At 36.8% G+C, this 21,307-nt stretch overlaps 3 protein-coding genes across 4 annotated transcripts in view; 2 read left to right on the forward strand and 1 right to left on the reverse strand.

Moving 5' to 3' along the window:
• Nucleotides 1-21,307, forward strand: part of LOC113509058 — a 101,280-nt gene that overhangs the window by 12,990 nt on the left and 66,983 nt on the right. The window lies entirely within an intron of this gene.
• LOC113509053 (solute carrier family 25 member 44) lies at nucleotides 17-13,281 on the forward strand. 2 transcript variants are annotated; one of them, XM_026892326.1, is made up of 8 exons: nucleotides 17-202; nucleotides 6,435-6,888; nucleotides 8,579-8,730; nucleotides 9,475-9,564; nucleotides 10,607-10,719; nucleotides 11,289-11,472; nucleotides 12,324-12,451; nucleotides 13,067-13,281. In XM_026892326.1, the coding sequence occupies exons 3-8, from the start codon at nucleotides 8,583-8,585 to the stop codon at nucleotides 13,259-13,261; spliced, it is 858 nt and encodes a 285-aa protein (XP_026748127.1). In that variant the 5' UTR covers nucleotides 17-202; nucleotides 6,435-6,888; nucleotides 8,579-8,582; the 3' UTR covers nucleotides 13,262-13,281. The 2 variants fall into 2 exon arrangements, with proteins under 2 accessions (XP_026748127.1, XP_026748126.1); XM_026892325.1 differs by having other exon boundaries at nucleotides 18-202; nucleotides 10,597-10,719.
• Nucleotides 15,869-20,822, reverse strand: LOC113509048 (zinc finger protein 665-like). Its single transcript, XM_026892316.1, has 2 exons — nucleotides 20,708-20,822; nucleotides 15,869-18,931 (listed from the first exon to the last, which is right to left on the reverse strand). The coding sequence occupies exon 2, from the start codon at nucleotides 18,845-18,847 to the stop codon at nucleotides 16,508-16,510; it is 2,340 nt and encodes a 779-aa protein (XP_026748117.1). The 5' UTR covers nucleotides 18,848-18,931; nucleotides 20,708-20,822; the 3' UTR covers nucleotides 15,869-16,507.

Genomic DNA, 21,307 nt, shown 5'->3' on the forward strand with positions numbered 1-21,307 from the left:
ATGGAAAATATTAAAACAAAAATGATCCAACATGGGCGACCAATCAGCTGACACAATTGAAGACATATTTTTCCATGGTGTAATTATCTAAATTACGTGAATTATTACATAAAACTTATTAATACAACGTTTTAAGTGATCAAACTGTTATTAAAGTGATTATATGACCAACATCTGTTATGGATATCAAGAATTATATTGCGTGAGTATGGTCTTGACTTTCGTAAGACTTCGAATATAATTACCATATATGCTTTTTTACCTTTAAAAGATAAGATAAGGCAACATTGTATGTTCTAATGCCGTTATCGACGTATATAATTTGATTTAATGAATTAAAATCATGGTATAATAACATTATTTTCTAATATTTGTCTTTTGCTAATGTCCTATAACCAATCTATTACGTATTTCTGCAGAAGGGATGTTCTTTCGTAATTTACAACGATATACGCAAGAAACATCACTATTGCCCTTATAATTCTAACATATTACTGAAACGAATCGATCATGTGGACTTAAGTCTATTTTTATCGTAATTTCATGGTCAATTTTGTGATTGTAGGAAAAAATATAAGAAGGCCATGTATTCGTGATTTTGTACGTATTTTTTGTTTTTTTTTAACAAATAATCATTAATTAATATTCTTTGAATATCAATTGTGTGATTCCTAGACTCTAATAACCTTTTAAACGTTTTTTTTTACTCACTGCGTTCTAGACAAAAAAGGGTTCTCAAGGTTTTATTCATCAACTTGAAGAAAACTAAAAACCTTAGTATATTTATGTTAAGAACAAATAAATAAATAAAACTAAATTCTAAAAAGTAATTTTTATATTTATAGTCTATAATCTAATTGGCCCACTTAAAGCAAAGTTTTTCTAACACAAGACAGGATTGTAGTTAACTCTTGATCACTTGGCATCTATAGTAATAAAATATAAGTGTGTATAAAGACCTTTATCTAACAGACTTTTACACCTAAATCTCTTAATTAATAATAAAATTCGATCTAACTATATCTTGAACTCTAAAAAAAGATATTAACTCTAAACTCTTTTTGCCGCGACCCCAACATAGTTGGGAAAAGGCTATGCCGATGATGACTTCTTTTCCCGCGACAACCTATACCAATAGCATCGAAAATCTAGCTTCGTGATTTAATATTTTGGTCTGAGTGTCTTTGTGCATGTGACTTGAATGTTTGTGAAACCCCCCGCGACACAAAGATTTAATTCTTTAATGTAGTTAACGTATTTTTTAATAGTGTCACAAAATCTACACCTGTACAAAGAAAATAGTGATAATTTAACATTGTAGAGTCAATTCAACTCATAGTTGCGCGGCGCGTCATGTGTGTGTAACTCTTGTAACTACACAGTGACGTTGTGTACTGACACAGCTTCCATTTGTGTGTCACCGTCACACACATTAAAGCTTCCATAATAAACTGTCGCTGTCAATCGCACGCACACATAGAGCCGCGAGCAAAGATGAGTTGAACTATCTGTAACACTGTTGCCAACTTGGATTTGAACCTGCGACCTTGGATTCAGGTCATTGAACTTTATTAACACATCGTGATGAATGCCATTCGCGTCGTAAATTTTTTGTTTCGTTTTTGAATGTAGCATAAAAAGTTGAACAGATTTTTTGTTTGAAGGTGATATTATTTTAATCTGTTAGCCTGATTTCGATATCCTTTTGGTTTGAATAGTCCAGGTTAAAGATAAGATTTGAATATTTTGACATCATTTTACTAGCCTAGAGAGAGACCCCAACTACTTCTCCCGAATCTGTATTTTTAGTTGGCTTCAGAAATAGACGGTACATTTTTCTAATGTTTGTCAGGTAGTTTATGAATAATAATGTAGGTATACTTATTTATTTTTTCGTCTCGCAAATTAACATTTATCAAATTACAGTCAATGGGTGTCATCTATACTTCTATACTAATATATAAAGCTGAAGAGTTTGTTTGTTTGTTCGAACGCGCTAATCTCAGGAACTACTGGTCCAAATTGAAAAATTCTTTTTGTGTTGAATAGACCATTCATCGAAGAAGGCTTTAGGCTATAAACCATCACGCTGCGACTAATAGGAGCGAACATACTAAGGAAATTGTGAAAAAATAGGGCAGGTATAAATCATAACTTATATCTTCTACCCACGGGGACGAAGTCGCGGGCAACAGCTAGTTACAAATCTGAGGGCACGGCAGTGCCCCTGCCAAGTCTCGAGCAAAACGGGCACGGCCGTACCATCTTTTCTCGAAGCGATTCGCGGCTGTTTCGCCCCCCCTGTATCTTCGACATGGACAAAGCTAGGAGTTTAGCTTTTCGGGGAATAATAGTAGGCATTAGAACAAGCTTAAGTTCGAAATTACATGCCAATTGAATTAATGGTTTAGGAGTTACGGTCGATCAAAGTTACACCATTTTGTCACTCACTGACTCACTGACTCACTGACAGATCATCAAAAATCTAAGGTACTTCTAGCAGACTTAGAAACTTCAAATTTTGCACCAAGATAGGTCCTTAGCCACATATAAAGGAAAAATTATAAAAACATTAAAAAATAATATGCCATAGAAAACAATTTTATATTTGCGGTTTGGCAAGAACATTATGTATGGATTTTGACTGCATTGTTAACTTTGTTCGTTGTTTAAGTACCTATTCAATTGGATGAATACATACATAGAATAGAAAAGAATAATATAAATGTAATACACAGACTATCATTAATACAAATTAATACATAAAATTCATAATTCATTAAATTAATAAAGCTAAAACTCCATTGTATTGCGATAAATATTGTATGCGCGCTCGATAGATGGCGTTGTACGTGTCTGAATCGCGCTATGGTTTCGTTACAAAGCGCAGTCTAAGTAGTACTTCAGAATAATTCGATAATTTTCATTTGATAGCGCCACCTGTCTATGAAAAACCATTTCGAAACTAAAAAATATTGTAGTGATAATTGATATTCGGAGAACTTTACGTGTTATTTAGTTTAGTTTAGCTATAGTTTGTAAGTTAGTAGATATATATATGCATATATATATAAGTTTAAGCTTGTTTACATTAGAAGTAACGAAGTCTCAGAGAAGAAACAAAAGAGATAGAGATAGAGAATGGGTTCTAAGCAAAGCAGTAGCTGAAGTCCTAGAAATTATGACACCTAAAAAAAAAGAAAGAAATACACTTACAAAAAATAAATGAGATCCCACCAAAAACATTAAATGTAAAAAAATGCCAAGTCTCTCGATGCAGTCTTTCCATCGTAAAAAGTTTTGAGATCTCATAGAAGCCAAGTCCTATTCAAAATATTTTGTAGTTATAAATCAACATTTAGTAATTGTATCAATAGTTTTCTTTATATTATAATTATAGTGACTTGGCAATGAGCACAAATTAAAAGCTGCTTGATGCCTGGAATTATGTGCAAATGTTACTGACGAGACCAGTGATCAGATTATTTGTTATGTGTGAATCATGATGGTCACTACCGACTACATGCTCCAATACAATAATTAAGAATACCTTACGGGCCATCGCTTTATGAAAGTAAATGAATCGAGAGTACACTAAGACTGACTGCCGTTGCCGAAATTCGGTTGGGACGACACGGATAAACCAAAAGTAAATTAATTTTGTGATATTAATGTTTACGCATGCGGTGTGTGTAACTTTCAACTCCTACAAATATGCCGTTTTATTTGTTTCTTCTTGTGCTCATTGCCAAGTCACTATAATTATAATATAAAGAAAACTATTGATACAATTACTAAATGTTGATTTATAACTACAAAATATTTTGAATAGGACTTGGCTTCTATGAGATCTCAAAACTTTTTACGATGGAAAGACTGCATCGAGAGACTTGGCATTTTTTTACATTTAATGTTTTTGGTGGGATAAATTGTTTAGGGCTCCCGCACACGGGCCACCTGTCACAACCACAAAACGCCGATACAGGCATATTTCCTGTGGCCCGTGTGCGAACCTTAATCTTTTCTACACAACTTCCCTCTCATCAACATTTTAACACACGGAAGCTTTGATATATTTTATTTCTAAAACGCAGGCAACATGCGAAAAGTTGTGTGCAAGTCACATGCACAAAGTCACCCAGACTCAGGACAAGCATTCGTGGATCACACAAATGCCTGTTCTACGCGGGGATCGAACTCGACACGTCGCCTACAGTAGGTTTGACGTGACCTATACGGCTCGGTTATCCGTGCAGTCCAAATGCATTATTTTTATTTTTTTCTAAGACACCTCTCGCGAACGGAGAAGGAAAACATCGTGAGGGAACCTGGACTCCAAATATTGGAATCTGAAATCGCCCGCAGTGAGCTAGCGTGCTGATCAATGCTCAAACCTTCCCTATAAGGAAGAAATCTATGAGCTCAGCTGTGGAATATTTATACTCTTGCATTATTATTATTTATACACTAGCTGTTGCCCGCGACTCCGTCTGCGTGGACTTCAGTTTACAGCGTTCGGTGGTCCCCGTTTCCATGGGAATACATCCCCTTAGTGATCTTATAGCTTTTACACACCTTTTCAATTTTCCCTCGGGGACTATTTTAAAAAAATGGGGATATAAAGTAGCCTATGTTGTTTTCCATGTCAATGTCTATATGCATGCCAAATTTCATCCAAATCCGTTCAGCCATTTTTGCGTGATTGAGTAACAAACATCGAAACATCCCCACATTCACATTTATAATATTAGTAAGGATTTATGTACATAATTATAGATGATGAATGTATTTCAATTATCATGTAAATATTTCCGTTTATCTCATTATGCGTTTTGCAATAAAGTGTTATGCTAGCAACGACCATATAATGTTGCTATGTAAACAAATACGTGTGGGTTTGTGTGTTCATACAAACATACATTAATGTGTTTAAATAGAGTGCTTAACGCTCTTTAAAGGTCTGTCTACAAAATGCGAAACTTGGCTCTTATTGGTCGACTATGATCCCGTTCAATGCGTAACAAATAGCGTAAAAAAAATCTGTTTAGTCGAAAGACAGATCTACAAAAAATATTGGGTATGTATTTTGTCTTTACTCAATATTTTTATTGCACTCCATATGTAGAAAAGGTGTATATGGTAACACCTTTTCTACATATGGAGTGTGCATATGGGCACAATGGACCCTGTAGGGAACGGCAATGTAGAAGAGTCTTTTAACTCGTTAACAATTAATTAAGGGGGTACAGTGAAATAAAATCTCTTGTGACGTCACATACCAGTACGCTTTTTACTAGCCCCTACTACCATACGGACACGAGTTTCTTAAAAAAAAAACGAGCAACGCATTAAGTAATTTAATCCTTATGTCTTGTGTTTCACAAACATTCAAGTCACATTCACAAAGACACCCAGATTCAGGCCAAGCATTCGTGGATCACACAAACTCAACCACTCGGCTAAACGTGTGCTAGTGATCCCTCTGTTGAGAATAGGTCCCTCTCTATATTATAAGTACAAGTGCTTACCGTAGAGGGTCATCACACCCGCTATAATATTATTTTCGGAGTAACTGTTAGGCCTCCTGAACATGTCTATTATTAGTTTATTTACACACAGTTTATCTTATCAATGTTTTAGAAGAAATATTCGCAGACATAATACATCGTAGACCACAGCAAGATAAAAACCTTTAAAAATGTTTTGCAAGCCACTTTTCGTTGGTCATTTTTAAGTGATGCAACGGTTTACTCACGCGTATTTATCGGGATTGCCCGACTAGTTTCATACCCAACCGGAGTCCTTCATCATAATCATCAGTCCATGATTAAGGGCTCCGTTTGGGTCCGTAATTAGTCGGACCATCCTGATAAATACGCGTGAAAATGTTATATCCTCCTGTACAGTCTTGGGTAATTTGCTGTTTCTCAATAATAAAAACCGCTATTTAGTAATCTATCTTTAAATAAAGGGATTTTGATTTATTTTCCTCCATGCGCGATATCTCAAACAATTGCCAGACTGTTGGGGTCGGCTACCAGTCAAATCGGTTTCAGCTAAGTACCACTGTTTTACAAGGAGCGACTGCCTATCTGACCTCCTCAACCCAGTTACCTGGGCAACACAATACCCCTTGGTAAGACTGGCTGTCAGACTTTTCAAGCTTCTGATTACCTGTGACGACTGTCAAAGATGTAGGAATAACAGCAGGGACCCACAATTTAACGTGCCTTCCGAAACACGGAGGAACTCGTTATGACAAAGATGGTCACCCATCTACGGACCAACCGCGTCAAGCATAGCTTAACCTGTGACCGAATCACTTATGCGGTTATAGCTTAGCCACGAGTTTCTCCTCCTCCAATTGCCAGACTAATACGTTCATATAATAACTAATAAGAAAACACAATTTATTTTTGTTTCTCTCTTTCCAGGATCTGTGACCTGCCTGCCTACCTCTAAACGAAACATGGAAGAACCTATACAAAGGAAAAATCAAAATAAAGACACACAAAATAACTTAAAAAGAAAATAAGCAATAATCAAATCTAAAATAGCTAAAGAGATCTAGTCTCAAACGAAAATAGTGAAATTAAAATAAAAAGAATATAAAATATTTATTTTTGTTATTAAAAGTTATTGAATAAATTCCATTTAACTGTATTATATGATAATACATTTTATTTAAAGTGTAGTTACCAAAGAAGTGAAATAGTTGTAAGATGTTGCAGTAGTTGGGTTGTTTGCCTGCTTAAAGCCGGTGCTAGTTCGGTGTCATGGCCGCGACCATGGTTGAAACGCCTCCGCCGCAGTTGATCACTACGATAGAATGGGGTATGATGGATAAAAGCAAGTTTTTTCCGTTATACACGCTTAGTAGTTTTACTGGTGAGTTGATTTTTATTTATATTAGTTACTAGCTCTTCGCCCGCGGCTTCGCCCGCGTCGAGGTCGGTTATATCGCGTTTCCAAGAGAACTCTTCAAAAGTCCGGGATAAAAACTATCCTATGTTCTTTCTCAAAGTCAACTCTATCTCTGTACCAAATTTCATTAAAATCGGTTCAGTGGTTTAGACGTGAAAGCGTAACAGACAGACAGAGTTACTTTCGCATTTATAATATTAGTAGGGAAGTAGGGATTGACTGCACTGATAGCCGAGTGGTTGAGGTCACCACACCCACTGTGCGCGACGTGTTGCGGGTTCGACCCTCGCGAAGGACAAGCATTTGTGTGATCCACGAATGCTTGTCCTGAGTCTGGGTGTCTTTGTGCATGTGACTTGTATGTTTTGTAGAACCCCCCGCGACTGCGATTACTGCGGGAGTCATTTAAATAAAAAGGAAATGAAATTTATAAAAAAAAGACTGCCGCAGTAAGGAGAGATCTTGAGTCGATTACAATAATAAACTCTCTCTCTATGGTCTGGCCTGTTGGTCGAGTGGTTTATGCTCCTGACTGTTATAACGAAGGTCGTGGGTTCGATTCCCACCCAGGACAAACGTTTGTGAGATGAGCACGATTTTTTTTTGGTTTTAAGTGTTAATTACTTATCTACTATAACATATGTTTGCAAATATATAAGTACGTTAATCAGTTGTCTAGTACTCATAATACAAGCTTAGTTTGACACTAGATGGCGTTGTGCATTTGAAGAAATATATTGAAGAAAAAATCTAGATTATTATTAAATTTTGTTATTGTAAATTAAAATATATTTAGTCATCATCCCATATTACTCAATGCGGCAGACAGCCTATCTAATCTCTATACAAAGTTCATGATATCTTATCAAAACGTTATAATATAAAGATAATAACAAAATTTGTACGCGCAGAGATTTGAAAAATATCTATTGTATAATTTGTATATAAAACGACTTCCGCATTAAGGAATTTTAATCCTTGTGTCTTGGGTTTCACAAACATTCAAGTCACATGCACAAAGACACCCAGACTCAGGACAAGCATTCGTGGATCACACATGCTTGTCCTACTCGGGGATTGAACACGTCGTGGGGCCCATATCACTAAGCTATCCGTGTAGACATCCGTGTCCGGTCCAATCTAGGCAACTGTAGAATATTACTTTAACGCGAATTTGACATCAATGAGACGGTTGCTAAGCCGAGATTTTTTCCTTAAATATCAAGATTAATTTAACCTAGTAGTATTTTACTTTCTCTTGCGTTTCTTTGTATTATGAATTGTTTATTTTACTGTCCACATTAATCTAATAATGTTATACAATAGTTTAATAGTGAAGACCTATGATTGGCTGTATGCTGCTAAACTTGCTTTTTATGTATTTTTTTTGTAAATGCTGTTGGTCTTCCAAAACAAAATAAATAAATAAAAAATAAATAAAATAAATTATTTAACATAATGACCCACTGCTGAGCAAATTCCATCTCCAAATTCTTTCAGAATTTTCCATTTAGGTGTTTAAATAATAATAGCCAATTCCCAGACCTACAAAATATGCTTTACTTCACAAAAATCGGTCAAACCGTTTCGGAGGGCCTTGCCAACAAACATTGTGACACAATTTATATTCAGTTTTAAAAATTTTCTTCCACAGTTAGATGTGCACTATATCCTCTGACGCTTGTGAAGACACAGATCCAAGTCCAACGGAAGAAGGAGGCCTACAGCGGCGTGACGGATGCCATCTCCAAGATATACAGGAACGAGGGTGTCTCCGGGCTCTATCGAGGGTTCTGGCTGTCAAGTGTGAGTTTATATTTATTTACTAGCTGCTATCCGTGACTTTGGCCGCGTGGATAGGAAATAAGATATTTTCTCGTACTAAATCGTAGCCTATGTTTTAATACAGGGTGTCAGCTAACTCCATACCAAATTTCATTAAAATCGGTTCAGCCGTTTTGACGTGGAGAAGTAACAAACATACACACTCACAAACTTTCGCCTTTATAATATTAGTGGGATAGTGGAATTTTCTTTATTTCTTAAAGAATAACTCCCGTAGTAAGGATTTTAATCCTTGTGTCTTGGGTTTCATAAACATTCAAGTCACTTGGACAGAGTTGCGACACGTTGCGCTCAGTGGGTTTGGCGTGATGACCTCAACTACTCGGCTATCCGTGCAGTCCTTATAATACTAGCTTTGCCAAGATGGGTTGACGACATAGTAATGGTCCAGACTCGAGTCTGGATGAGGCTAACACAGGACCGTAGAAATTGGCACGAGAAAGGTGGTCTATGCCCAGCAGTGGGAGGATAAAAGGCTGTAGGTCATGTAGTGATGAGCTACGCCAGTGACTTTGTGACATACTTTTTGCTGAAATTTTCGGATCCGGAAACACGTTCCACACTCAAAGGCTAAAAACGTATTCTTATTACTGAAGCACTTTGTCTGTCCGTCTGTCTGTCACCAAACTTTATATCAATAACTTATTAGATAAAAACATGAAATTTTGACAATAAATAAATGCTAAATATATGTGTTCTGTACAGTTTCAGATAATATCTGGAATATTCTACGTGACGACGTACGAGGGGGTGCGCCACGAGCTCGGCAAGTACGATGTCAGCCCAAAAGCGAAGGTATGTTTCAAATGTTATGCCCAGCTGTGGGGAAAACGTGGGCAAAATTCTCAACATTACTCCGCCCTCGTCTATTTGACTGCACGGATAGTCGAGTGGTTGAGGTCACCACGCCAAACCCACGCAGCACGACGTGTCGCGGGTTCGATCCCCGCGTAGGACATGCTTGTCTGGGTATCTACTATCTTTTTATATTTGACTTGGATGTTTGTTTAACCCCCCACGATACAAGGATTCTATTCCTCATTGCGGGAGTAGTTTAAAAAAATAATGTATTTTTGAAGTAAAGTCCATTATCATTTAAAAGCCTACCAGTCATTCTTAAAGTAGTATAATCGCGGGTGTGCAGAGAGATGCCGCTCTATCTCGCTCTAGCTCTGTCACCCTTCCACAACCATTTTAATATCACTTTAAGACGTGGTGGTCCAGTGTATAGTATAATCTTTATTTATATGTAGTTAAAAAAACGAATTGATAAAGACAGTAACCAAAAATATTTTTTCTTTCTTCGTTTGATAACTCTATAATCTATACTAATATATAAAGCTGATGAGCTCAAACCGAAAAATATAAAAAAATAAAAAAGGAAGGTTTTAGGCTATATACCATCACGCTGCGACTAATAGGAGCGAAGATACAATGGAAAATGTGGAAAAAACAGGGCAGGTATAAATCATAACTTATACCTTCCGACCACGCGGACGCAGTCGCGGGCAACAGCTAGTTTGTTTAATATTGGCTTAAGTTCAAATAATGTAATAATATTATTTTGGGTGTAGAATACATATAACAGACAAAAAAATAGGGGTGGACAAATCTTATAACTTAAGGAGTTTGAAAAACGGATCGTAGCGGATTCTCAGTCGTACTAATTTTGAATATTAAATTTCATAAAAATCGGTCAAGCCGTTCCTAAGGAATTTAACTACAAACACCACAACACGGTAATTTTAGATACTAGAAGTGACTAGAACATGTAAAAGGTTGTCATAATTATGAAACTCGTTAAGAATCTAATAAATGTTATTTCAGTCTTTTATAGGTGGCGGCTGCGCGTCGCTGGTGGGACAGACCATCATAGTGCCCTTCGATGTCCTCAGCCAACACCTCATGGTCCTGGGACTGGTCAAGGGCAGGGGGAATGCCAGGAATTCGGTGAGTCTATCATCTATATACTTAAAAATTAATTGCTGTTCGTTTGTCACGCCATAGCTCGAAAACGGCTGAACCGATTTGGACTTTTTTTAGTCTTGAAATATTCGCGAAGGTGTGAATGGTGAGAAAATATGGAAAAGATAAAAAAATAAAAATTTAATTTCTCATTTAAACTGCTTTGTAGCTCTTTCTGGCATGACTGTTATAGTTTCGAATATTAATTAAAAGAAGTCAATTTTGTCCTTTTTTAAATACAATATGAGGAATTGAGGATGTCTGTTACGGGGAAAAAAACTAAGTATTACTACGGGATCGGGTAGTAAGCGATTGAAACCGCAGAGAACAGCCAGTTAATTATATATTTTTGACTGCACGGATAGCCATGTGATTGAGATCACCGCGCCAAACCTACTGCGCACGACGTGTCGCGGGTTCGATCCCCGCGTGGGACAAGCGTTTGTGTGATCCACGAATGTTTGTCCTGAGTCTATCTTTATGCTTATGACTTGAATATTCGTGAATCCCAAGACCGAGTTTTTCCATTTTTCATAGTCTTTTTTCTTCCCCAGCAAATGAACCCTTTAGGTCTGGACCTAGACAAGAAGCTGTCTAAAGCGGCCCTAGCCCGGGAGGTGGCTGTCCGCGTGTACCGGCTACACGGGCCGCTGGGCTACTACCGTGGTTACGCGGCTTCGCTCGCCGCCTATGTACCTAACTCAGCCCTCTGGTGGGCGCTGTATACTACTTATCAAGGTATTTATATTATAACTATATCTTCTTTATATAGAATATAAAATATTTAATATCTAGATTTGAAAAATCTTAATACCCACGTATTTGAATGACTCTCCATTTAATGTTCACCAAAATTGGTTTTGTTTTTATAGTTGTAAATTGCATTGTCATCGGGTTTGAAGCTACCCGGAAAATTTTAGCCTTCTAGCTTATAGAAGGCTAAAATTCTCAGGCTAAGTTTCACAAAATTGAGTTACAATAATCCAACCGGAACGACAAACATACAAGGAAGAAAGTGAGTGTATAAAAACGTGGGAAAATGAATTTCTGTTCGTTAGTCTCGTTAAAACTCGAGAACGGCTGAACCGATTTGGCTTATTTTTGTCTTGAAATATTCCGAAAATTCTGAGGAAGGTGTAAATGGTGATAAAATATGGAAAAGTTGCAACTGCGAATTTTTATAAAGGAGGATTTTTTCAATTTGTCTTAGATTTCCAACATCGAAACTTCGGATTGTATCAACCGATTTTGATTAATATATATATATATCCTGGGAAAACTCACACACGGTTATCTGATCCCAAGCTAAGCAGAGCTTGTGTTATGGTAACCAGACAACTGATAAACTTACTCTAATACATACATATTATAGATAAATTGCACCCAGACACCAGAGCAAATGATCATGCTCATCACACAAACATTTGCCCTGGGCGGGAATCGAACCCACGACCTCCTGTATAGCAGTCAGGGTCGCTAACCACTAGACCAACAGGCCCGTCATAAGGATAAATGATTCATTAAGTATTGTTATAAATTTTATACTAGCTGGTTGAATCTCATTCTCTAAGTTGTTTTTTGACTTTCAGACGAGCTCCTGAAGGTGGCTCCCTCGTGGATGTCGATCCTGCTGATACAGTGCGTGGCGGGGACTCTCGGAGGGTTCACGACCACCTTCCTCACCAACCCTCTCGACATAGTGCGGGCTAGGCTACAGGTATGTATTTACACCCTTTCTGAGGAGGCAGTTGAATTTAAATCTTGATTTAATAACTTAAAAAACCGTGCTAGAGACAGAACACGGCAGTGTTGTCACTGCCGTGTTCTGTCTCTAGTTCTTTTTGAAGTAAAACTTATTTATATAGGTAACTAGGCGACAATGCAATGGAAGTGACCCCATTAGCTTATTAATATTTTTAATTTTTGGAAAATATTAATTAAAAAATATAAAATGGAATAATAATTTTCTTTTATTTTTTAATTTTCTCAACAAGGCCTCTGCTCGTTTAGACCTGTAGCCTGTAGTCTCCTCTCATGAAGTTATACCGTGATAGAAAAGAGATATATATTTTTTTAATTTAAAAAAAAAATACTAACATTATAAAATAAAACAACTACGGATAAAGATTGATTCGTTATTAAATGATGCAACGGTTTATTCACGCGTATGTGTCGGGATCGCCCGACTAGTTTCGGACCCAACCGGAGATCTTAGTAATGAGCTGTGATGCGACGGGATCGCGTCTGCCGATAAATACGCACGAGTAAACCGATACATCATTAAATAATTTTTTGCCTATCCCCATTCTCAATTTCTTTTCTCTATCCCCAGGTCCAAGGTGTAGGTACAATGAACGAGGTTTTCCGCGACCTCTGGGCTGAAGAAGGTCTCGTGGGGCTGTACTTCAAGGGTCTGTCTGCGCGCCTGGTGCAGTCCGCCTGCTTCTCATTCAGCATCATCCTCGGATACGAGACCATCAAGAGGGTCGCACTCAGCGATGAGTTTAGACCGAGAGTACGCTGGTGAATAATATACGTGACTTGTGATTTGGAGAGTTTTATTTTATAATTCACAACGCCATCTAGTGTCAAACTAAGGAAGTGTATTCTAAATATATGCATAGTAAAGATGAATTACACCCAGACACAGAAATGATCGTGCTCATCACACGAACATTTTCCTAGGTGGGAATCGAACCGACGACCTCCGATATAGCAGTCAGGGTCCCTAACCACTAGACCAACAGGTCAGTCAAATTTGATCCCCAAAATACCACCTTTTTTTGGTAAGATGAGGGAATCCTCTTGGACAGCCGCTTCCCTCGGGGGAGGAAACAGGTAGTGTCAGACTCTTACTGACTAAACCTGATCCGCCGTGCTACGTCATCCGCGTTTTTGTGTCGGTGTATGGCAATGCGTTGCTATCCTTCATGCACCGACCGCGGGCTTCCAGGCCGGCGGGTCACTTTTCCCGTGTTATGTGCAGGTGACGATGTGTCAAGTAAATAAATAAATGTGAACAACATCACATACATTGTTCTGAACCCAAAGTAAGTTGCGAAAGCACTTGTGTTATGGAATTCAGATACAACGAAGGTACCACAAACACCCAGACCCGAGACAATGTAGAAAATGTGAATTTTTACATTGACCCAACCGGGGATCGAACCCGGGACCTAAGAGTTAGCGACACCTTGAAACCGGTGCGTACGCCACTCGACCACGGAGGTCGTCGGTCGTCAAGTGCACCCAGACACTGAACAAATGGTCGTACTGTCACTAACAAATGTCCTGATGGGGATCGAACTCACGACCTCCAATAAAGCAGTCAGGGCCAGAAACCACTCGATCAACAGGCAAATTTAAGCACTAAGTAAGTATAGGCAAGTCTTAAGAAAAAATAACGGTAAAGGGTACACGATTTATTACAAAATACAATATTTATCTTAAGCTCAAACAAAATAAACTTAACTATATGACATAACAACTATGATAGGACTAAGGGCCTTTATACACGACACAACACAAATCCCTTTACCCTTAGCGTGACAACCGTTATGAGGTTGGTATCACACGCAATTAAGGTTGCCAGGTCACAAAATCTTTTTGAGTAACAGACCCCCTCATTTAGCCGGACATTTAAGCAAAGAAAGCTAGATTTTGTCAACAGTGTTGGTCAATGAGAAATCGTTTGTACAAAGTTGTTTAGATTATTGCCTTAAATCTTGGTAAATTTTCATGAAATATAAAAACTATCGAATTTTTACAGAATAAATACACCCGATTTGAAATTAAAAAAAAATACTGAGCAAAATTTTATAGGACCTTATTTCACAGCTATTTTACGTTAAACAGAAAAAAGAATCAACAAAATCGGTCCATCCAATCCTTAGTTCTGAGGTAACATCAAAACAAAATACACATGAATTAATAACACTTCTTGGCCGAATATGCAATCAAAAAGCCTACCCGGCTTTATCCGGACGCCTGACAACCCTACACGCATAGGACTACATTCCCAGGGTATAGGCAACTCCTGCCACCTGTGCTAATGGCCCAACAGATAATCTATATCTATAACTTAATCTATATGATAAAACTGGGTGAATAAAGTTATCTTTAGGGTGGATAGCAAAAGAGTTTTTGTTAACATTCGGGCGTTTAACCAAGTCAAAATATAAGGATTATAATTATGAAAATTCTCAAGTTGTACATAAAATAATTACGTTAACAATTAAATTATCTTTCTTTGAGCATTTTTATGTAAGCAAACGCATGCGATCCACAAAAAATTACTATTTCCTATTCACCCCTTGAAACTCTATTCTCTCCGTTTTACTAACTAGAAACTTTGCTTAGCTACATAATAAAGTAATAATAATGAGATTCATAATAATTTTTTATTTATAGAGATTCATTGAAAAGCATAGATAACATGATTAAATATAATCTAGTCCAGTTATTTAATAGGTGGCGAAAAACTCCCCTGGGCCCAAATATCGAACAATTTCTCATATCAGCTTTCTTATTAATTAAATGACCTAGAAAACGTTATGCTTTGAAAAAAAAATATGTCCGATTCTCAGACCTACCCAATGTGCACAAAATTTCATGAGAATCGGTCGAGCCGTTTCGGTGGCGTTCAATTATACTGTGACACGAGAATTTCATATATTAGACAATTATGATTCACAAAAATACATGATTTATATTCTCACCATACACATATAATATTTCTTATAAGTTGGGACGAAACTGCAGTTTTAAATATTACAAAAAGTGCGGAAAGATCAATAATTTGAAAGGTTTTTTTTATAAGTAATCGCGACTTGGGTACCAAGCTGTATTGTCAAAAGTTTCTTAATAAAATACGACATTTTGATTGACAAAATTCGATTCGGGATTCGATCAGAAAAGTCTAATTAATCCGTCAGGTTAGCTACAAAGAATATCGATAACATTTTTTTCCTATTTTATAATCAACTAGCTTTTCGCCCGCGGCTTCGCCCGCGTCGATGTCGGTTATATCGCGTTTCCAAGAGAACTCTTCAAAAGTCCGGGATAAAAACTATAAGTTCTTTCTCAAGGTCAACTCTATCTCTGTACCAAATTTCATTAAAATCGGTTCAGTGGTTTAGACGTGAAAGCGTAACAGACAGACAGACTTACTTTCGCATTTATAATATTAGTAAACAATAAAGATAATGAATCGTTGGGTAGTAGAGGTTAACGTCACTTGTCTATAAGTGTACTGACAAGTGTCGTCACAAGAGATTTTAATTGACTGTATGATCTTCATTTTTTGTTTACTAAGCCGATATTTTTGGGACATCCATCTGACGGGCTAATTAGTTTTTTTTAATCAAATAATCATCAAACTTAATTATCAAGTAAGCAGTATCAGTCAAACTTAATATAACAATTATACGGAACCAGTGAAGCGTAGCAAGGGTTTCTTAGCATTGGGGCAGTTATTAGCTGGTATTATTATTATTTACTAACTATTAAACACACTATACTTTTATCTCGCTCTTTTCTCATAAGATTACACAAGAGTAAACGAGACAGGAATATGCTTTTCTAATTTTTATCGTCATTATTTGAAGGAACCTGGGTTTATTTCTAAAATTACAATGCTCGTTCTCTGTATGAGAGGCCTGCAGTGAGACAGTTACAGGCTGGTGTTATTAACAGCTTCGGTAATGGCGCCCCACCGTGGGGCAGCACACAAGCGTAATCAATGCTCTGTATGACAGGCCTGCAGTAAGACAAGTTATGGCGACGGCGGTTCCATCTTAATTTCAAAATCCATAGGTTCCTCGAACAACTCCAATTTTATCTCATTCGTTGTACTTTCCGGTAGCATGTCGTGTAACGCTCCGAAACCGGAGAAATCCGCTTCCTCCTCACTCATTTCCGTCGTACACAGTTCACTTAGAATCATTTTACTCTTAAAAGTATCCCCATTCGCCGCCTTATACCTCTGAATGGCAAACTCCAAAGAATTATACGAAGCAAGACAACTATCGCACTTAAATATAATCGAATCCCTAATATGCTTTAATTTCTGATAAATATTAATATAGAACTCATCACTAAAATTTTTGATACAATCATCGCAGTCCACAATGAAATTCCTCCGCCGAGACCCAAACGTCGCTAATTCATCCCCGTCAAAATCTGAATGAAACTTCTTAATATGCCGTTTTAAAGTTTTCCTCGTACTAAAATCTTTCATGCAAAGTATACAACGCGGCAACACTTTCTCCTTAGCACTTGGCACCAAACTCGCGTGACACACTTCGTTATGACTGTCAAACTTCTCTTGCCCCTGAAAAACGATATTGCATTTCTCGCATTTGTAAATCTCGTCTTCAGCGAGATGTTTTGTCTCAAGATGAATAGTCAAAGCTTCATTTGAGCTGAAGGATACCGAACAGAGGTGACAAGGATGTGTGTTCATGTTGAAAGAATGTAGAAGTTTTAAGTGAATTTTACAAGACTTCGCGGATTCGAAACGCTTGTGACATATATGGCATTGGGGGAAGGCGGTCGAATCGGGATGTTTCGTCCTGACGTGTTTTCTAAGACTTCTTTTCTCTTTAAACAAAGTCTCACATTCAATACACTTGTGCCTTTGCATGCCCAAATGTGTGTACTCGATGTGTCGCCGAATATTTCTCTTCGATTTAAACTGCTTGTCACAGTACTCGCATCGAGACCAGGAATCGTTGTTATGGACTATTTTGATATGGGATGCCAAATAGTATTTGTTGCTACAAATTTTCCCGCAAAATTCGCATTCGACAGCCTCATCCGTTGTGTGTTTTAATTTGACGTGATGTTTTAAAGACCTGTCGCTGTAGTAAACTCGGTCACAATGCTCGCATTTGTAAGCCATTTCATCGTCTATGTTAGTTGATGTTATATTAGAATCGGCGATCTGTGCTTGCGGGTGAAAGATCCGAGTGTGAAACTCCAAGCTTGATTTGTCTGTGAACAGTTTATCGCAATGGCTGCAAGAGTTGACGTTTGCCGGCGGTTTGCAAACCTCCTTGTGTGCTAATACCGCCTCCTTGCTGTAAAACTTGTCGAAGCAGACGTTGCAAGTTGACAGAGAGTATTCTGTATCATGATTGGCCCTCATATGGTCTTTTAACTCGTAAACTGTCGGGAAAGGATTGCCGCAGAATTCACAGTTGTAAGTTTGAGAGAAATCGGAGCCGTATTGCTTGAGCAAGGATTTTCGGCAATACTTGTAAAATGAATTGAATGAATGATCGTTTTTAACATGGCTTCTTAACTCTCTTTCGTCTTCGAAACTTCTTTCACAATAATCGCAGTACAAGGAGTTCTTTGTTTCAATTTCCGTCTCCGATGGCTCTCGGTGGTTATACTGAATATGACTTTCAAAATTCTCCCTGCCTATTATGACTTTGTAGCAGAAATTGCAGGTCAATTGCTCCTGATCGTCAGTACTGTGTCTGGTGCGAGCATGTCGTCTTAAACTTTGATTTGAAGTGTAAACTTTTGGGCAGATATCGCATCTATACTCTCCTTTCTCACCGTGAAACATTTCAACATGGCGTTTCAGGTTGCTGTTATTAGTATACACTCTGTCACACAGGTTGCATTTTATCAAATCCTTGTCGGTAGCTGTGTGGACAGATTGTATGTGAGCTATCAAGGCATGTTTCCCCTTAAAAATCTTATTACATTCACTGCAAGTCGGGTATTCAATATTGGGATTGTGTAACAAGTTCATATGGCGTTTCAAACTGCGCGCTGAAGAGAAATCCTTCTGACATATTCTGCACCGTTTCGTAAAGTCAATCGTTTTTAGGTGGACCGCTATCATATGGGAGGTTATGTTTTGTTTTCTGGCGAAGATCCGACCACAGAGGTCGCATTCTGGGTAACATTCTCCATAGCTATTATGCCCTTTGGTCAAATGAGATTGCAAGCCGGCCGGACTGTTGAATGTTTGTCCACAAACACTGCAGTTACATTCTGCGTTGATATGGCAGTTTTCAATATGTGTTTGCAAGTTGTATTTCCTTGTGAATGTTCTTGAGCAGTAGTCGCAGACATAGTCTAGTAGGCTTTCGTACATTTTGAGGTTTTACCCGACTGCGTAGTCCAGAAAGAAGGGTGATGTATTTTAAGCCATTACTGAGATATGATGGTGTGATGAGAGCTGAAATTAAAATTGATTATGTTAAGATTTGGATTAAGAGACTTGAGTTACAAAAAGCTAGTTTTATTTATGAGAGATTTTTGTCAGCTGTGGTACAACTAAAGGTAAATAAAAAGGATTTGAAGTTCAATAAACTATATTTAGTACCATAACTTTAAGAAGAGCATTTTGATTTGAATATGTAACACTTATAAGATTGCCATATCTTTGTGCGTAAAAACAAAGCTATATTCAACAAGCTTTCAATAAAACGATTCTTTAAATTTATTTTAAGATCAGCATTGAAGAAGATAATGAAGATATAACCAATAAAAATAAAGTTCAAAACAAATACATTTGGAAATGTTTCTAAAAGGAAACCCTGTTACAAACAAATACAAGTACAATGAAACACTAAAGGAACTTTAAGCAAATAGTTTTTAACAGATTTAATTGAGTTATTCTAAAAAGTATGTCGTTATAAAAGTACAAAATGCATCTAATTCAATGGACTTAAAGTTATAGAAGATACAAATCAATCAAAGATTTTGAAAGTATTGGAAACCAATTTATTCAGAGAACTCCAAGAAATCGCGGAATGACAGAAATTTGAAACATGGGAATCGTAAATAGTAAGGATTTCATATCTAGGAGAAAAGTGGATGAAGCAACAAGCAATTCCAGGAGGAGCAATGATGGCCATGTGTATCAGGCTAACTTATTGCCTAGGCATATCAGAATTATCAGAAAATTACATTTTAAAACAGTTGCTGGAATTTAGACCTGCAACTATGTGCATAATAATTCAATCTTTGAAACCCTAGTTCACATAAATACTTAGACCTTTGTTTAGTTCTAGCTACCGCATTAGGTTAAGTAACCTGTAATGGTAGATTAGTGTGATAATTAAATAAATAAATAAATTCTGTCTGTCATTCACTTTTATTTAAAAATAGCTGCTTTTCAAGTTTAACAGGGCATTTCAATAGGAATAATATGCATTACACTCTATTTGTTTAGGAACTTAAAATATGGTACATGCTTAAACAATTTTGGTGTGGCTCTGTATACATATGCACTAGGAAAAGAAAGAGGAAAGAGAGCCTTGACCCAGCAGTGGCACAACATGGACTTGAAATAAAACAATTACCAATATTATAATGTTTTTTCAATTGTTGTACCTAATCTTAATCATTGATTTATGTGTTTTATTTTTACACAAAACGACAAACAAAGATTTTTTCTCATTTTAAGTACTTTAAGTTGGAGTATAGGGTATTTAAAGAAATGGACAACAGAGACATTCTTCATTATCATCATTTCATATTCGTCCATTTCAGAACATGGATCACTAATTGCACACCATCAAGATCAAAAGTATCAGACATTTGTATTAAAAAAGGAAAGGTGCAACACAATCCCCATCAATTACATTTAGAAATCCATTTGTTTTGAACAAATTCATGAATTAAAGACCTTTCTTTCACTAAATAATGCAGAAGAAGTGTTGAATTGTAAATTCAAACGTGAGATGTACATATTGCAACAATAGAGTTATTGCAGGTCTTCTATTTCGAAACTTGACATTAAAAACGAACAAAATAATAAACATGCAACAATTTTGTGTAATAATGATTCCTGTATTATATTACTATATCTAGGTGTATAAAGAAAAGTTTCCGATCTAGCAAAAGAATTTACAAAATACGTATACTGGGACTGGTGATTTGTATCTCCTACGCCAGAACATGTAGCTTATTATCGCTTTCAAAGTAAATAAACAATGATTTCACTTACTTTCTATCAGATTTTTTGCAGGAAACACACAAAAAGGAAAGGATCTTATTCAGAGTTTTGTAGCAGCACTACTACGAGTCTACATAAATCGATTGAAATTCACATTTTCAAAGTCACTTCATAGTCGCTTCAAATTAAACGTCGGTTTAAACTTTTATTATGAAGTTTTGATGAGTAAATAAACCTTAAAATTAAGCCGTGTAATCTGACGCCTAACTTAAAAGTCAGTATTTAATTTTTTCTTGATTCACGAATGTATTAAAATTTATCATTAGAACGAGTAATCAGTGAGATTCTCGGTAAAATTCTGTTTCTATAGTTACTCGCCATTTGACGTATGACAGCGACGCCGTACGTTCTGTTATGCTTACGTTACGTTAAAATTAAAGCAGAGAATTTACAACTCTCATTTTCATAAAATGTTAATATCTACTGAAATAAAATAATAAATAAAGAAACAATATGATCATATATTAAGCTATTTAAACACGTAATACATGAATATGAGACCTTTTAATAGTCATTCGCTTGTGGGACCAAATCTACCTTTGTAGACGAAATTAAACGTAATTGTTAACGTCAAAAATGTTTGGGTTTTGC

This window comes from Trichoplusia ni, chromosome 3 (genome assembly GCF_003590095.1).
Source record: "Trichoplusia ni isolate ovarian cell line Hi5 chromosome 3, tn1, whole genome shotgun sequence".
In the NCBI taxonomy this organism is placed as follows: Eukaryota; Metazoa; Arthropoda; class Insecta; order Lepidoptera; family Noctuidae; genus Trichoplusia; species Trichoplusia ni.